Genomic DNA, 16,671 nt, shown 5'->3' with positions numbered 1-16,671 from the left:
AACTTGATTAAGTATATTATTTTACACTGTGATGTTTCTCCTTAAATCGAATAAATTATTAGGTTAGCCTATTATTATCTATTTACCACTATTGAGTAATCATACTTCGCCGGGTATTGCCATCACGAGTGCGTCCTCTTGCCAATAAACGATCTTCGACAGGGCGCGCGCAGGTGCTCATCCCTCAGCAGGTGCGCTCGTGTCGTCACTCCCTAGTTACAAGTGCCAGGAAAGAAAAGATTTCCTCACTTAGTTACCATGGTCAGAGAGACGCGGAGCTCGTTTTAAATGCGGTTTTTAGGGGTTTGTTTCTAAAGTTTTTAAGTTAATTGTGAGGAGAAGAGGTCGTTTTCTCTCTTTTTTTCAGAGGAAGAAACAGAGGAGGAGGTGACGGCGGGAAAATGGGTAAAAAGAAACAGGAGGAGACGGATCCGAGTCCTACTTCTGAGTACGGTGAGTTGACAGCGGGCCGCTAAGTTCTGTTTCTCTCTGCTGTTGTGAAACATAATAATAACAACACACCTTACAAACAAACTTTAAATAACTAAGTGTTAGTTTACTGAATTATTGTGTCTCAAACTGATTTCCTCCCAAATTCAGGTCTGCAACTGCAAGAAAAGTTTGTGATTTTAATGTAGTAATTTAGCTGAATTAAATGACGTATTCGAGGGGCATAAGATGACGTAAATTTCATAAAGCTCTTTATAATATGTAACTTCTTTAATGTTTAAAATATGTAACCATAAATTGCTGTTTTTAAAGGTAATATGAGTGAACTGGTACCATGAAGGAAGACTGGCAGTTTTATTTAGTCCAAGTGATTACTAATCTAAATATGTGTGCCAGCATCATTAAACAATATTGGTTTACAATACAATTAAATAATAATGTTACAGTTATAAATCGATAGAGCCAAAACAGATAAGAAACACTTGACCTAAAAAAAAAGTAATAAAAGTTTACAGTACAGACATTATTGTGAAATGAGTTGTTTTCAACCCTCTTAGATTCTTTCACCTCTTCATGGGTCAAAAAATACAAATAAATGATTAAATAATTTCCAGAGTTACGGTCATAACTTCAGATGAGGGGGTCAAAGAAGGTGTCACAGAAAAACAGATATCACCACTTTTAACTCATCACTCTAAGTCAAGTTTCTAAGATATTCTGATTGTGAACTTAACCACTTAGATAATGAGTATTTCATAGTGTTTTTATTGTGTTTAAACACTATGAAATACTCATGATCACTATCTTGTAGACTTGAAGACTCCATCCTGTTTGGTGTCACCTGTCAACTTGTCCTAATTGGGAAAGGAACTGAGCGTGAACATTTTTAGCACATCATTTGAAATCTGATTCAGTCAATGTTTGTAATGATACATTATTGCCATGCCTTTATTTATATTATCTCTAAAGCAACATCCCACAAGACAGTGACATTGATAGAAGATGTTGAGGGTTGATTTTGAGCTACATGGACAATTGATCAACTGTTTTCAGTAACTTTTTAAAAGAAAATATAGCCTAGTGGTTTTGAGTAAGTTTAATATGTTTGGGTTGTGGACATTCGAAGATGTCTCCTTGGGACATTTTTTGTGTTATTGACTGATTGATACAAAAATGGACAAGTTAATTGATAATAAAAATACTTTTTTGTTGTTTTTTAACACTTGTTAATCAGTTTTTTCTCAATTCCCAAAGTCAAACTTAATCTCCCTAAATATCAGTTTACTTTAATTTAAGACTAAAGTGATCTAAAACTGAAGTCGTTTTTTTGTTAGTTTTCTGTCATCAAGTCATCAGTTTATTGTTTCATTTTTAAATATTTTATCCTTCAGTCATTTTCTCTATTGATTGTTTCATAAATACATGTTAGAAAATGCCCATCATGGTGCGTTTTTTCAAAATTCATTTTTATTTTGTCCAACCAACAGCACGTATAAACCAGCCGTGGATCTTTGTTTTAAAACAATTTAAATTACCTTTTGATACTATTTGCATATTCATTTTGGTTATAATATTGCCCCTGCAGCATGAATGGCTGTTGCTGTGATATTTTTCTACATTATGTACAGCCCAGTTCTCCGCATCCCTGTTTGCTCTCAGTGATATTTAACACAGCGATGGTGTCACAAGTCTATTGACAGTCTGGGAGGTTTTGCATGGCTACAAAAAACAAACCCTCCCTGGAAGTAAATATTCAATTGGATTTCATGGCTCGTCAAATAACTTAGAATAACACCAGAGATCAGGGTGACGACAGAGTCGTGACTGCAACTGTCGCATCCGCCACTTCACTAATTGTCACCAAACTGTGACGAGCAAACTTTTGTTTTACCAAAAAAACATCTGTATGTAAATTCACATTCTCCTGAAACAGAATATCATGTTTTCATTTGTTCTGTTTACCTCTCTACTGTTGCACCAGCCTCCATGAGGAAGTAGAAAACCTTTTGAAAGGCTTCCTGCTTCATTACCATAATGAGAGATTTCAAACTGCTGTTTGTTGCCCCATGAAGTTTAGTCATTGTGTTGTAAAAAAGTGTCTGATGTTGTTCTTGTTTTGAGCAGGGGAACCAATGAGGCTGTGGTTGTTGCTGCAAATCATTGACCAGAAAAAATCTTAAAGCTGCTTGAGGCAACAGAGAAAAGACACTTAAGTTAATAGCTGATGTAAAGCAAAACAGGTAACAGTGACTGTACGAAGCTGGTTTAAAGTTCATCAATCAAACTATATCCAGTCTATCCACCTTTTTCCGAACGTCAAAAACGTAGCCTGTTTGGCCTCCATGGTTTCTGTAGTCGCAGTAAATGCATGGATTTCTTTTCTTTTTTCTCTTCAATGAAAATCTGTAAAACGCTTGGATCATCAAACCAGCTTTTAACAATAGATATCACACAAATTGACATCCGTGTTAAAAGCCAGCGTTAATAGATCCATGCGTTTACCGCAACTATGACAACGACTGGAAACCATGGAAACGTAAACGTAAAATTCCACCAAACCGGCAAACCGGAAGCCAGTTTTGACCATAGATGACGTTCAGAAACTTGTGGATTAAACCATAACTTGTGGTGGAAAATGGGTGGCCATGTTACTGAATAACTGAGCAGACTCTCTCTATCTAGCTGAAACTAAAAATGGATTAATTAGTTGAAAATACCAAACGCTTTCCAACAGTCTACAGTACTCGTTAACCAGTTTGTCATTTTATAGACATGTAGGTAATATTTGTCCATAAACACAATCTGCACAATATTCATTTAGATAAGCTATCCTTTCAGTTGAGTGACCTAAATATCCAATCAGAGACCTGCTGCCTTTACTGCACCCCATCACCGTCAACTAATGACTCTCATTTTACAAATTCCAGTAACAAGAACATCCTGGTGCAGCTGGTTTGTCTGGGGTCAAGGTTTGAAGGGCTTTGCTTCAAAAGGGCACGAACACAGAGTCCATTAGGTCTGTTGCACAGTGAACTGTTGTCCATGTTGTCACTCACTCTGAGCACACAGTAGTATCCTAGCAGAACGGAAATCTGACACTGGTGGCGTTACACACAAGGCCGATGAACTGGTTCCTTTTGCTTTGAATATTTAGTATCACTAATTTTCCCACAAATGTTATCCACAAATGAAGGTTTAAGGAAATAGCTGGTGAGCAGAGAGCCACTGATGTGGAGACTGATGTCGTTTTCTTTGTGGCGTCTTCCACTGACGTTCACATTTCACACAGATTGCCAACAGAACAGTTCACCTCACCTGCTTCACACTTCACCTCTGTTTCCAATATCTTCTTGAGCTGTGTTTAAGAAGGCGACTGTGTGTGTTTAGTTTTTCGGTGTTAACATTTGTTTACCAGACAGACTCTGGGATGGCTCCAGCCTCAGAGTCGAATGAATAGCTACTGAGTCGCTGCATCCTGTTTGAAGATTTGCATCCTACTCAGAAGTCCTGATGTGAGAGCCTGTTGGCAGCAGTGTTGACACAGTCGCCCATTTACTCCTATTCAAATTGCAGCCATGTGGCGATTGGTTATTACTAGAGCTTCAGTGAGAAATAATTATCATTAGCGAGCTGCTTGGCAACATGTACATCCCAGGGGACCAATCAATGAACAAAGCGCGTTGGTATTTGCATGTGACAGATGGGAATCTGACAAATAAATAGAAGAGTGAACACCTGCAGGCTTTTCATGGCGTTCCTCTGAAGAGCCATCAGGCCGGTCCGACGCTTTACCTTTTATCAGCATTGGTTTCTATGGGACATTATCAAAATTTTTTACTGCTAAATATATTTTAGAAACTGTATTAATAGCCTTAGAGCTTTTCTCACATTTTACAGCATATTCATTTGACACATTTATAAAAAAAAGTGCATTAAAACCACAGAAACAAGATGATCATCTGTATGAATTAGAAAGGCTTGAAATTAGGTTAGTTGGATGTCTTATAATGATGACATCCTGAGCAGCCCGTTGTGTTTTTCCTGCCTAACAGGATGAAGCAGTGGAGGCTATATAGTTGAGCACTAGAGAGAAATGATGTGATTCTCACCAAAGGAATGTTTTCAGTTGGGATCTTCTCAAACAAGTTTTCCTGTTGTCAATTTTCTACTTAAAAGAGGCAAAATGTCTGCGATGCTTCCTCCTATGAAGGCTTGACTTTGAATTCAAATTTTTATACAAATAACCCTGGGGTACACAGTGTAATTCTTTCCACTGAGATTGCACAGCAAAGTACTCAACATGAACTATAACACCCACTGGATTTTATTGTTTACCGGTAGGATGGCAGTCTTTCTCTGTTCCAGGAAACAACCTCTGTCATGCTGATTATACTGTAAAGCTCCAGTGAGCAGCAGGCTAACCCATAAAATAATAAGATACCTTCTTCAGTCTCTGATAGCTTTTTTTGTCATTGAGTTGAACTGTAATTCATTAACAGAAGAAGACACACAAGGACTTCTTATTGCCCTCCTGTCTCTTTACAGGGACACACATAAATGACCAATGTTAAAGGAAGTACTTATCAAAATTGAAACTGCCTGTACAGTCAGTACAGTCTTTGTATGCACAACACCTTTCCCATACTTCTGCTTACACAGTACACAGAGATTTAATCAACGCGGCATTTCCTTAAGGTGGAATTGTGGAGTAAGACGCATTATTACAAACAAAGCCAGGTGACTAATGTGTCCTTGATAATGTGACTGAAAACACATTGGAGGAAGTTCGTGAGTAATGTTACATGACGCACCATCAGGCAGTAAAGGTCATTGTACAGTATGGGTGATACAGCAGTTTATGTGATGTAATAAACTTTTTTTTTTTTTTCTTCCCAGGTGAACCAGCCCAGTTTGACCCAAGCTTCAATGGACCCATTAAGAAAAGGTGAATCAGGGCACTCACCACTCAGTTTCCTTTAAATCTCCTCAGTGTAGCTGTGGGGTTTCTGACGAGCTTTGTGAGTCTTTATTTGCAATGCTGACATTGTGTTTGCCGTTCTTTTTCTCTTGACTGATGGAATCACTCTTGTCACCCCCAAGGCAAACTTTAGTGCTAAGCTCAGCAGCCCTCATTCACACTTGTTGCTTGTTGTGTCTCTGTTTTCTTTCATCAGAGGATGCACCGATATAATCTGCTGTATCCTATTCATGGCCGTCATCCTGGGTTACATAGTAGTCGGGATTGTAGGTGAGAAGAAGCTGCTAACTAACACCACCTATGAATTTGTCTTCTATGAGTCTTTCTTATTTGTTCCACTGTTACATCTGCAGCTTGTTCTTATGTTTACTTTTCACTTTTCTCTCTGCTGTCTTAAAAAAACAAGTTCAGCATTTAGAGTTGCCATACCTACCCATACAACATGAAGTTACAGCTATGTATTTATTTATTTGCACCATAATAATCAAGGACAATTACAAAATAGAAATGAAACAAGAATAGTAAGTGCGGGAGAGGTTAAAAACCCTACATGGACTTATATAAAATACCTCCTCAAAATATGCAAAGATTCAAAAAGAATTCAAGTCAAAAACAAAGAAAGCAATACAAATTCCTTATTATGCCCACTGTCTGCCTTTTTAAAGTTCACCAGTACCCACTGTAAAGAAAAACTGTATGGGATTGATCTACAGCTATAGCAATGGCTTCCTGGATGGTGATGAGAAGACTTAAGGAGGAAACACTTGAGAGTTTCTTTGGTGGGGGCATGTTGTTTAAAGATACAAGTAAATACAGTCCAGGAAATCCACAACTATTTTATCTTTTTTCACAACCACTGCCAGGTAGGTAACCAATACAAAGACGTAGTAATCAGCCAAGAATGTGGTGTACATAGAGTGAATGTGATTGGCCAGTGCAGCTCCTTGCTGGACAATATTTAATTGTGCTGCAACATAAGTTGACAGACGTTCACATTTCTTGGTGGACACTCAGCCCTGTGTTGTGTTGGCAGAGCCCTCTGTTGGCAGCCCCCCTGTGCTACTGGACTGGCTGGATTATATAATAATGAATGAGAGTTGGGCTCAGTCAGGTCTCAGAGGGGACGGAGGCAGATTTGGTTACCTGGATGGACAGAGACAGGCTTTTTTCCTCCTCTGATTCAAGTCTTCATTCAAGCGATGCTTCCCAGCATTTGTTTGTAGCTTCATATTTACAGATATTAGTGAATGAAGATTACATTGCCAGAAAGCCCATGCATGAATTCTGAGTAGATGGTGAAACAGCACAGTGGTTTTCAGTGACTTGTTGTGTAGCCTAAAACCTGAGTTACAAAGCAGCCAGGCTGTCACAACTGTTAGAGTCTCACAATCAGGTTGCTCCATTAAAACCTCAGACAAAGCTTGATTGTGTGCTTCTTTGACCTTGCTCAACACGTACATTGGATTCTTGTCAGTCACTCTCTCAAATCACTCAATTTAATGTGGATTGTATATTAACTCCTTCTCTCTCACACTTCTTTCTCTGAGTTTGTCTATTGCAACTATATAATCACTACACAATGGGAAATAGTGTACATTTTACACGTTAAATAAATCACAGGTTTTGAAAAAGTTTCTTTCACTTTGTCTTAAATAGAAATAAGCCTCCGTGTACTGTGTTCAAATAGGTTTTTATTGCCCTCTCATCAAACTCATTCCAACACACTGTGCCCTGGCTCTTATCTAGAGTCAACAGAGAGGCCTCATAGGTGAGGCGGTCACCTGCCTCATGTGTGTCGGTGGCTGAGTGTGTCCCACATTATCAGCTGTTTCCTCCAATGCAGGCAGATCAAAACCACAGGATGGCTTAAGAGGATTTGTTGTGGTTTTGGGGGAGTTTACTTCCCATCGTTGATACTTCAGGAACTACTGCTCATTAACAAAGGATTGACAGAGGAGAAATTGACGGGCTGTATCTTAACCATTACAAGAGACTTTGCATCATATTACATCCATTTGGGAGGAACTTGTTTCCACAGTAACTTACAGTGAGCATAGAAACAACTTCAACAACACACTTTAATTTGCCATCTGTCTCATAGACTTTTCCTGCCCTCTTGTGGTTGGAATGAGATAGTATTTCATAGTTCAGCTACAGTGCAGTCTAAGTCAAAAGTTCCCCAACATAAGAGTAGCCTGTGTTTTTGAGATGTGAAAATGTCTGAAGTTTTTGTGTAGGGTAACAATACACCCTCATGCCTGAGTCTGTCTGTGCCAAACAGAAGTAACTAAATGGACATTAATGGACCTTAATGTGTGATTTGTTTTCATTATCTTTTACGTCATTGGCTTCTGTTCTGCTCCTCTTATCTGTGCTCTAATGTATTTGTTTTTTTCCCCATCAGCTTGGCTCTATGGTGATCCACGGCATGTTCTTTATCCCAGAAACTCAACTGGGTGGTTCTGTGGCACTGGACCAAATAAGTAATTAATTCTCTCTCTCTAACTGATTCACATTTTTTCTGTGTATAATATAACATATAACAAATATGCCACTGATTGATAAAAACTAAACATCTTTTTGTGTTCCTTCTTTCAGAGACAAGCCCTATTTGTTGTACTTTGACCTCCTCAAATGTGCTACATCTATTAATATTATGGCAACTGCTCTTAATGGTTTACAGTGTCCAACCACACAGGTAGAGGAAACTGCATGACCTTGCAGTTTTAAATTACAACTATTTACTGTACTTTACCAGCGAGGCAGAAATTATTATGTTTTTTGACCCACAGGTGTGTGTGGAAACGTGTCCTTCCACATTCTGGGGTGTGGGGTTAACGCAATACGGTCAAAGTGCAGCCAATGTTTTCAATCAAAATTTCTGTGTGCCATCTTTAAACCTGACAACTACTAAATATGTAAGTTCAATAATTCTGTAACTTGTGTATCTCCAAAGTGCCTTAAACCACATCTGTTTATATTCCAGCCAATGAAAGTAACCTGGTACCTTTTTCTATTCACATGTAAATTTATCTCCAGACTGTTAAAGAAATTGTGGACAAAGAGCTGTGTCCTTTCTTCCACATACCCTCGACCCCCGGTGAGTGAAACTGCTTGTATTCATTAAGTTTTATTTATTTTCTTTTTGTTCTCTTTATGATATAGGAGATCTGCACTGCTGTGTCTTTTCTATCTAAATGTATAGAAGTAAATATAGGGATCCAGATATAAATTGTAATTGTATGCTGTTCAAGCTAATTTAGTTATTTTCTCTTATGGTAGCGCTGGGAAGATGTTTGCCGAACATCACAGCCCTGGGGAGCATCTCTTCACACCTCACCAACATCCCAGGTTTACCCAGCTCAGTCAATGACACCGTTGGCAGTATCATGAATGGCACTGGGTAAGATACAGTGGATTCTCCTCAAATGCCAATTACCTGAAGACAAAATCACCCTTAACTTTAACTCTTCCACACATCCACTAAAAACACACAGATGTTTTAATATCCTTGTTTGTTTCTCCTCTTCATCACCAGGTCGTTGGCTCAGTGAGTTTTGTGTTGACACGTAGTGTAGTTGTAGTGTTGTCACTCTAGTTTCTGTGAGTCTGTTAGTCGATGTCCGGAGATGTTGAACTCGCAATGTTGGAGCATTAATGTGTAGTTTTCTTACAATTTGTAGAGTAGACTTCTTATTCTTTTTCTCTCTCCTTCCTTTGAGTGGTGGGTTTATTGACTTTTTGTTTTGTCTTGCTTTATTTGAATGTCTTTAGAAATTTAGTTTTTCTTTAGTTTTGTTTTCATAAACTTGCTTCTTCAGTGTATTTGTTTTTCCCAGCCCTTTATTTTTCTCCTCTGCTGTTTAAAAGAAGAACTGTCACCAACGCAGCTCCTGTTTTCTTTTCTTTCTCATTAGAGACATTTTGAACGGCTTCAACGCCAGAGACATCGGTGTCCGAATCTTCGAGGATTTTGCGTCGGCATGGCCATGGATCCTTCTGTGAGTTTGCTTTTGAAGGACTTTACCTCACACCGCCACCTACTGGCAAATATCCTGGGAGAAATGAATCAGACGTATTGAACATATGATTGAGCTATTGGTTATAAAGTGGAGACAATGTCTCCCAGTCACAGTTCATGGTGCTTTTATTTCATAGTACAGTAAGCTTTTGTGTGTGGCATATGGCCAATGCTTTGAACCTGTATCATCTCTTCATCCTTTGTCAAACTTTGATATCTGTTTAAAGCAGATATCAGTGGAATGTTTTTGTTAATATAAGTCCTAAATAGTCCTATTTTCCGTCAGCAATCACTTACATGAAGTATTTCAGCCTAAACACGAGTCTCTCCGTCACTCTGCTCTGCTGTAACCCGAGGAGAAAATTTTCCTTGTGGGATACAAGTGTTATCCAATGAGGAGAGAGAACGGCATGAAGGGCTGTGTGTGCAGCCAAGGGATGCGCGTGAATGTGGTGACGTAGCACGAGGACCAATTGATGCCTGACAAGGGCGGGGGCTGCTAACTCATGGTGCGTTCAAGGAAACTCGTACTTTGTGTTTTTCCTTCCTGTGAAGTCATACCAGTTCGATCTGGTACGAGTTCACGGGTCGGAAGTTACGAGTGGCCGTTATAGGGAACTTTCACAGACAACAGGACGGTAAAAACACGAGCTACGGGTTACCTGGAACGCTACCAAGTCGTAGTTGTGACTTGAAGCTGTAACTTACGGTTTCAAAAGCCTGCCTTGAACACAGCATTAGCCGAAACGGCCTTGCCACTGATATCTGCTTTAACCTAATATTTTAATCCTCTCCTTTTGTGTTTTCTTTACAACTCGCCCCCCTCGGTCCCTCTCCCTCCCTCTCAGTGGTCTGGTAATAGCCATGGTGGTCAGTATGCTGTTCCTGTTGCTTCTTAGATTCACTGCACCGGTCATGGTGTGGGTGCTCATCATAGGAGTCCTGGCCGCTGGGGCATACGGTAAACTAAGGCATATACTGTCACATCACATATATCACAATATGTGAAATTTTTACAGTTGGCTCACCCACACAGATTTGGCACCACTGATATGTTTTTGTAAATTTGAAATCCAGTAGGAGCATGTTGAACCAAATCTACACGCTCAATAGACAATGTTGATTTTCAGCAAACTTTCATTAACTATAAATGATTTCTGTCTGTGATGAGCAAAATAATTGTAATGATATAACACCTGACAAGATCTTTGCCTCTGAGTTGTTGGAGTGTTTGTCATGCAGGGATATGGCACTGCTACTGGGAGTATGAAAACTACAGGAAAATCTCTGCTACCATCAGCGACATTGGTTTCACCACCAACTTCAACGTTTACCTACAAGTTCAAGAGACCTGGCTGGCGTTCTGTGAGTTTGATCAAAATGCTTTCAGACCAATTTGACCTGACCTGTGCAATTGTACCATCACTAAACATTGCTCTCAGCCTGAGTCTGAGTATTTTTCATTAACCCAGTGCCGAAGTGATGATTTTGTTATATGTAATTCCTCAGTGAAATAGGCTGTATTTTATATTTTGACCAATTATCCAGCACTTAGGAAATGAGACATACAAAATGTTGATAACGTCTGACATCATAATAATAAAAGCTAAGTCATATAACCAAAATATCCATATAAAATAATGAATGGCATCAAACACAAGTTGTAAATTAATTTTTAGCACCATCTGATGTTGTAAATTACCTCTGATAACAGACAACTCTGATTTAGGGGACATAGCTTGGTGGTGCAACTGTTTATTCATCTCATATTAGAGCTTTCTCTTTTTGAATCCACATTTGTAAGCTGTGGTAAGGTTAGCGTAGCAGATGTTTTTTTATTCATCTTTTTTAAAAGTGTTATGTAACTTTTTCAGTGCACAGACAAATTACAGTGGACAACAAAAACACAGAATAAGAGAAATAAACTGATACAATTGATGCTGTATCTTTAATGTTTCCACACTGAGTATAGTAGGTGTTGATGTATGGGGTAGTGTATAAAATGTGGGGGGATGCACTGGAGCCTGTGGAGACTTTTATTTCCTTACACTTTGTCATTCTCCTTCTCTCCTCCTCCTCCTCCTCCTCCTCCTCAGTGATAATAATATCTGTGGCAGAGGCAATCATCCTCCTGACCCTCATCTTCTTGCGGACCAGAATCCTCATCGCCATCGCTCTCATCCAGGAGTCCAGCAAGTGAGTTATGATACAAACATAACAACCATTGCCATATCTTAAAAAAAACAGGTGTTGTTTGTAATGACTGTCCCTCGAGATTGGTTTGTTTCTTGCTGTGAAGATGCTGCATGTCCTCGGCACAACCTCATGATGTACGTGATGATATTTTGCAGGGCAATCAGTCACATGATGTCGGCTCTGCTGTACCCTCTGATCACCTTCGTCCTCGTGCTGGTGTGTGTCGCCTACTGGGGAGCCACCGCTTTGTATCCTTTTTAATTTGATGCACAAGTAGATGTGTACATTTTGCATGCAGACAGTCAATAACACACGATTCAGTCACTTCTACCATCAGTTCTTCTCTTAAATGAATGTATGTAGATACTTAGCCACCTCAGGAAGTCCAATCTACAGAGTGGTTGCTCTCAACTCCACGATGAGTGACTGCAAGACCATCAATGGCACTGTGGACTGTGACCCTCAGGTGGGTGGACTGAATTTGAGGCTAAAGCGGACCTTAACTGTGACCCACAGTAAAACCTTCAGCTCACAGCATTGCTCAAAGGTCAAGGGTTTCTTTATTTGTCTAACGTGGGAGGAATTTGTCTCGGAAAGACGGGGAATGCTGCACATACACGAGAGACATAAGGCCATATAGAAAAACATGTAATAAATAGAAGGTCATGACAAAAACATACAGTAAAAATGAATAAAAGGTTGCAACAATGTATTAGAAGTGCAATATGCATACTAAGCCAAATATAGATATAACATTTAAAAAAATAATGTCCGTCGATCACTAACTTTTCCATCTCCACCTTTCAGAACTTCAACTCAACAGATTACCCAGGATGCCCTTCAGCCAGCTGCATCTTTATCAAGTACAACGATGAGGGTTTGTTGCAGAGGAACATCTTCAATCTGCAGATCTACAACGCGGTGGCTTTTCTCTGGTGTGTCAACTTTGTCATCGCCCTCGGACAGTGTACGCTGGCCGGGGCCTTCGCCTCCTACTACTGGGCCTTCACCAAACCAGACGATATCCCCATGTTCCCTGTGTCTGGCGGCTTTATGCGTGCACTCAGGTCAGTTAACAGACTGCTGTCACACCGCTTAACTTCCTGCAACAATGAATGTGTCACCTGTATCGTCTGTATTCTTGTAGTGACATTATAGTTCAGGTTTGAGACAATCTGCTGTGATAATATACAGCTCTGGAAAGGAAAACAAGACTTCTCCAAATTTTTCTTAAATCAGCATCTCTACATGTTTGGGAGCCATTTAATTTGCAGTGCACACCTTTTTCTACTTAGCGAGCCACTGATTAGGTGATCACCTGGACCAAATCATAGTAGAAGAGAAAGAGTATAAAAAACACTGCCGTTATTCAATGTTGATGTCTGAACTATTCCTAAGTAAAAAAAAATAGTGTCGTGTTGTTTAAAAGTGAATATGAACTTGTTTTCCTTGCATTATTCAAGGTCTTAAAACACTGCACCTTTTTTGTTATTTTAACTACCGGTAGTTGTCATTTTCTGCTAATAAATGCTCTAAATGACAATATTTTACTTTCGAATTTGGGAGAAATGTTGTCAGTAGTTTATCGAATAAAACAAAAGTGTTCATTTGACCTAACGAAACCTAAGAAACTGATTATTATAAGTGGTCTGGAGCTGTATATGCGTGACCTGTGGTGATATTTGCTCCTTAGACGACTTGCCATGACACTGAACATAATGAGGGTGTTTTACATCCTGTATCTATTTGAATATTTTACTTAAAAGTGATACATCTCCAGAAGAGGTAAAGGACAGACAGGACATGCGGCCCACTGCAGTTCACACTCTCTCTACTAGAGGGCACATGAGACTAACACATGACAGACTTGGGACAAAGCAGAGTGGCAACATGCGATATCATCATCTCTTATTTTGTTAGTTATATTCTCATGTCACCAATGAGACATACCGTATATATTTTACATTACAGGTACCATGTGGGCTCCCTGGCCTTTGGTGCTTTGATCCTGACCCTGGTGCAGGTAGTGAGGGTTATTCTGGAGTACATTGACCACAAAACAAAAGGTAAGGCTGGCATGCCTGGTTTTTTTTTTGCCATCTTATCCTCGGATTATACTTTTTCATTTGCTTGGCCCATCTACACAACTTGTGCTGAGGTGTAAACATGAAGTCTTAATCTTTGGATCTGATACAGTTTAGTCAGTTTATCCTCCATTATCATTTGTTTTTCATTGCCACAATTTTTACTTGTCAGTCCTGTGCTTTTTAATGTCATTGCCGTTTTAAATTTTGTGTATTTTCATTAAAAAAAGAACTTTGTATCTGTGAAAAATGAGCTTCACTGACTTAAATCTGTCAGATATCAATGACAGGACAGAGTAGAGTGGTTATGACATTCATTTGAAACCACATGTGCATTTATTTGTCTCTATACTGTCCCTTCAGCTCTAAAGGCTACCCACAAGTTGACACAAGTCATTTTTAAATATCAGTCCGTCTTAGAAGTCAAATGGTGTCAGAGAAAAAAAACAAACTTTGGCTTCTTGTCCTCCAGATGCACAGAATCCAGTCGCACGTTTCATATTGTGCTGCCTGAAGTGCTGCTTTTGGTGTCTGGAGAAGTTCATCAAGTTTCTCAACAGGAACGCTTACATCATGGTGAACACATTATATTATTTCTCTGTTTTTGTCTCATTCTAGAGCCAGAATAACGATGGGTGTAAATATTCAAAGAACTGTTCCAGATAAAAAAAGTTATCTACTGTATCCACTAAAACCTAGTATAACAAAAATGACAACACTAGATGTTACTCTCACATTTCCTTATATAATATGATGCCTGCAGATAATTGTTTTCCTAAAACCAGATTAATTCTTCTTCACTCGACAGATTGCCATTTATGGGAAAAACTTCTGCGTCTCCGCCAAAAATGCTTTCATGCTGCTCATGAGAAACGTTGTCAGGTTTGTGCTGAAGCCTTGTTTCCATCACTCTAGGAGTTTGTTGTTCAGTTTGTCAGGACTTTAGGCCTCCGCTGACTATTGTTCTGCCAACAACATGAATATCCACTCAGTTGCCGGTTTGTTTGATACAAAAAATAGGATGGAAATGGGGTTACACTTGTCAGTTTATTATAATACAATTCAATAGCACCACAAACTGCAGCCTCAAAAACTTGAGTGAACATCTCTCACATTTTCAATAAAAACACAATATTGTTCACACCTTCATGATAGGAGGATTTAGTGCAGAACTATTGTGTTAGACAGAATTCGTTTCTGCCAGGTGAACATCAAAACTGTCGGCTTTGTCTATTTGCGCGTGTTTTAGAGACTTGGTTAACAGTGTTGTTTCTCTGACTGTGTGTCCCTTCAGGGTCGTCGTGCTCGATAAAGTGACCGACCTGCTCTTGTTCTTCGGGAAGCTGCTGGTGGTCGGAGGAGTCGGTGAGGATGACAGGACTTTGTAGAGCCGTCTGTGATCTCACAGCCTGGTCTGACCAACACAAACCTTTAAATGATACTATTATTTTTGCCTTTTTATTCCAGGTGTATTGTCCTTCTTCTTCTTCTCTGGACGTATTCCCTTACCAGGCAGCACCTTCCGCTTTGAAACGCTCAACTACTACTGGATGCCAATTATTGTATGTCAAAAATCTCCTTCAGGTTTAACCCACTACCTGATGTTTGTTCTGAATCATATCTTTGTTTTACTTTGTTCTCTTTTCTTTTAGACTGTGGTGTTTGGTAGCTACCTCATAGCTCATGGGTTCTTCAGTGTGTACAACATGTGTGTGGACACACTCTTCCTCTGCTTCTGTGAGTACAACATACTTTCTTTTAACATGTTTCATTGATACATACAAAATGAGAATTTGTCATGTTTTGGTGGGAAAAGATATTGAAAAGAGCAAAAATAACATTTTAACCTGTCGTACTGTTGCTCTCATTCTCTCAGTGGAGGACCTGGAGCGTAATGATGGATCTTTACAGAAGCCGTACTTTATGTCTAAAAACCTCATGAAAATCCTTAACAAATCCAACAAGGCACAGAAACGAGGTAAAGCGAAGGACTGAGGAACTGAACCTCATGAAACCACATTGAAACATGAAACACTGTGTCACAGAGGACTCAGGATATTTTTGCTATCTGTCATTTCAGTTTTAACCTGTTCACTGTTTTCCTCTAAATACGTTTACCAAAACCGATTTGCTGATTTTGCACTTCTTAATTATTTTATTTTTTATCATGCATGTTCATATGTTGTACATAAGGAAAGACTGGGCATGTGAATGTAGGTAATGTGTGATTTTATGTTGCAGGTTGTTTATATATTTCTAAAATAATTCACAATATTTGTTTCTGTTCCTACGGAAATGGTTGTGGATATTTTAAAGTGATTTATCAGATATTACATAAGATTTTGGCTTTAATGACAATCTGTTACAGAGCAGTCTTCAGATGGAACAAATCATTTGTGCAATGCCAAGTGCAAAAACAAAGTTATTACACATCGTATATTTTTACGTAATATTTGTAAAAAAGAAAAAAAGTAGTTTTTATATAAAACATTTTATTGATCTATTGAAAATTATGTAATAAAGCTGTAAATTTAACTGCACATGACCTCTTTTTCTAATCTTTGAGTTGCACATCTGAGCCGTAGACTCTGCACAGACACACACACATTTGTCTCTGGTCTATTAATCTGTTCATTCATAATCCAGCTGCTGTGTGAAATCTTCCCTCTGTGATGTTTATTCATCAAAAGGCCCGACTGATTTATTTTGTCCCTCAGGACTCTACACTTAACATTTTCATGTCATGTGATCCTAAGACCTGCTCATGCTGTCGGGCAGAGGCTGCTGCTGCTGCTGACTCACTGAGTTACATGTTAACACACACACGTGAGAACTTGTGGGGCAGTTTGTGTGGATGATAACATGCCACTAGCAGTTGTATCAAAGTACAGCTCTGGGGCATTCATACTTCACTTGTGTATTTCCGTTTATTTGCTGCTTCA

At 39.1% G+C, this 16,671-nt stretch overlaps 1 protein-coding gene across 1 annotated transcript; it reads left to right on the top strand.

Moving 5' to 3' along the window:
- The first annotated feature begins 247 nt into the window (after positions 1 to 247).
- slc44a4 (solute carrier family 44 member 4) lies at positions 248 to 16,269 on the top strand. Its single transcript, XM_085791248.1, has 22 exons — positions 248 to 453; positions 5,347 to 5,395; positions 5,625 to 5,698; positions 7,833 to 7,911; positions 8,027 to 8,126; positions 8,221 to 8,346; positions 8,468 to 8,528; positions 8,711 to 8,831; positions 9,346 to 9,429; positions 10,298 to 10,410; positions 10,692 to 10,814; positions 11,546 to 11,645; positions 11,801 to 11,893; positions 12,009 to 12,111; positions 12,453 to 12,712; positions 13,617 to 13,711; positions 14,202 to 14,305; positions 14,538 to 14,611; positions 15,024 to 15,094; positions 15,197 to 15,291; positions 15,382 to 15,466; positions 15,606 to 16,269. Exons 1-22 carry the CDS (start codon positions 402 to 404, stop codon positions 15,722 to 15,724), a joined length of 2,181 nt encoding a protein of 726 aa, XP_085647374.1. The 5' UTR covers positions 248 to 401; the 3' UTR covers positions 15,725 to 16,269.
- The last annotated feature ends 402 nt before the right edge of the window (positions 16,270 to 16,671 follow it).

Source organism: Trachurus japonicus, chromosome 11 (assembly GCF_045865225.1).
Source record: "Trachurus japonicus isolate A0001 chromosome 11, Traja_1.0".
Taxonomy (NCBI): Eukaryota; Metazoa; Chordata; class Actinopteri; order Carangiformes; family Carangidae; genus Trachurus; species Trachurus japonicus.
This window is presented reverse-complemented; position numbering and strand designations above follow the sequence as displayed.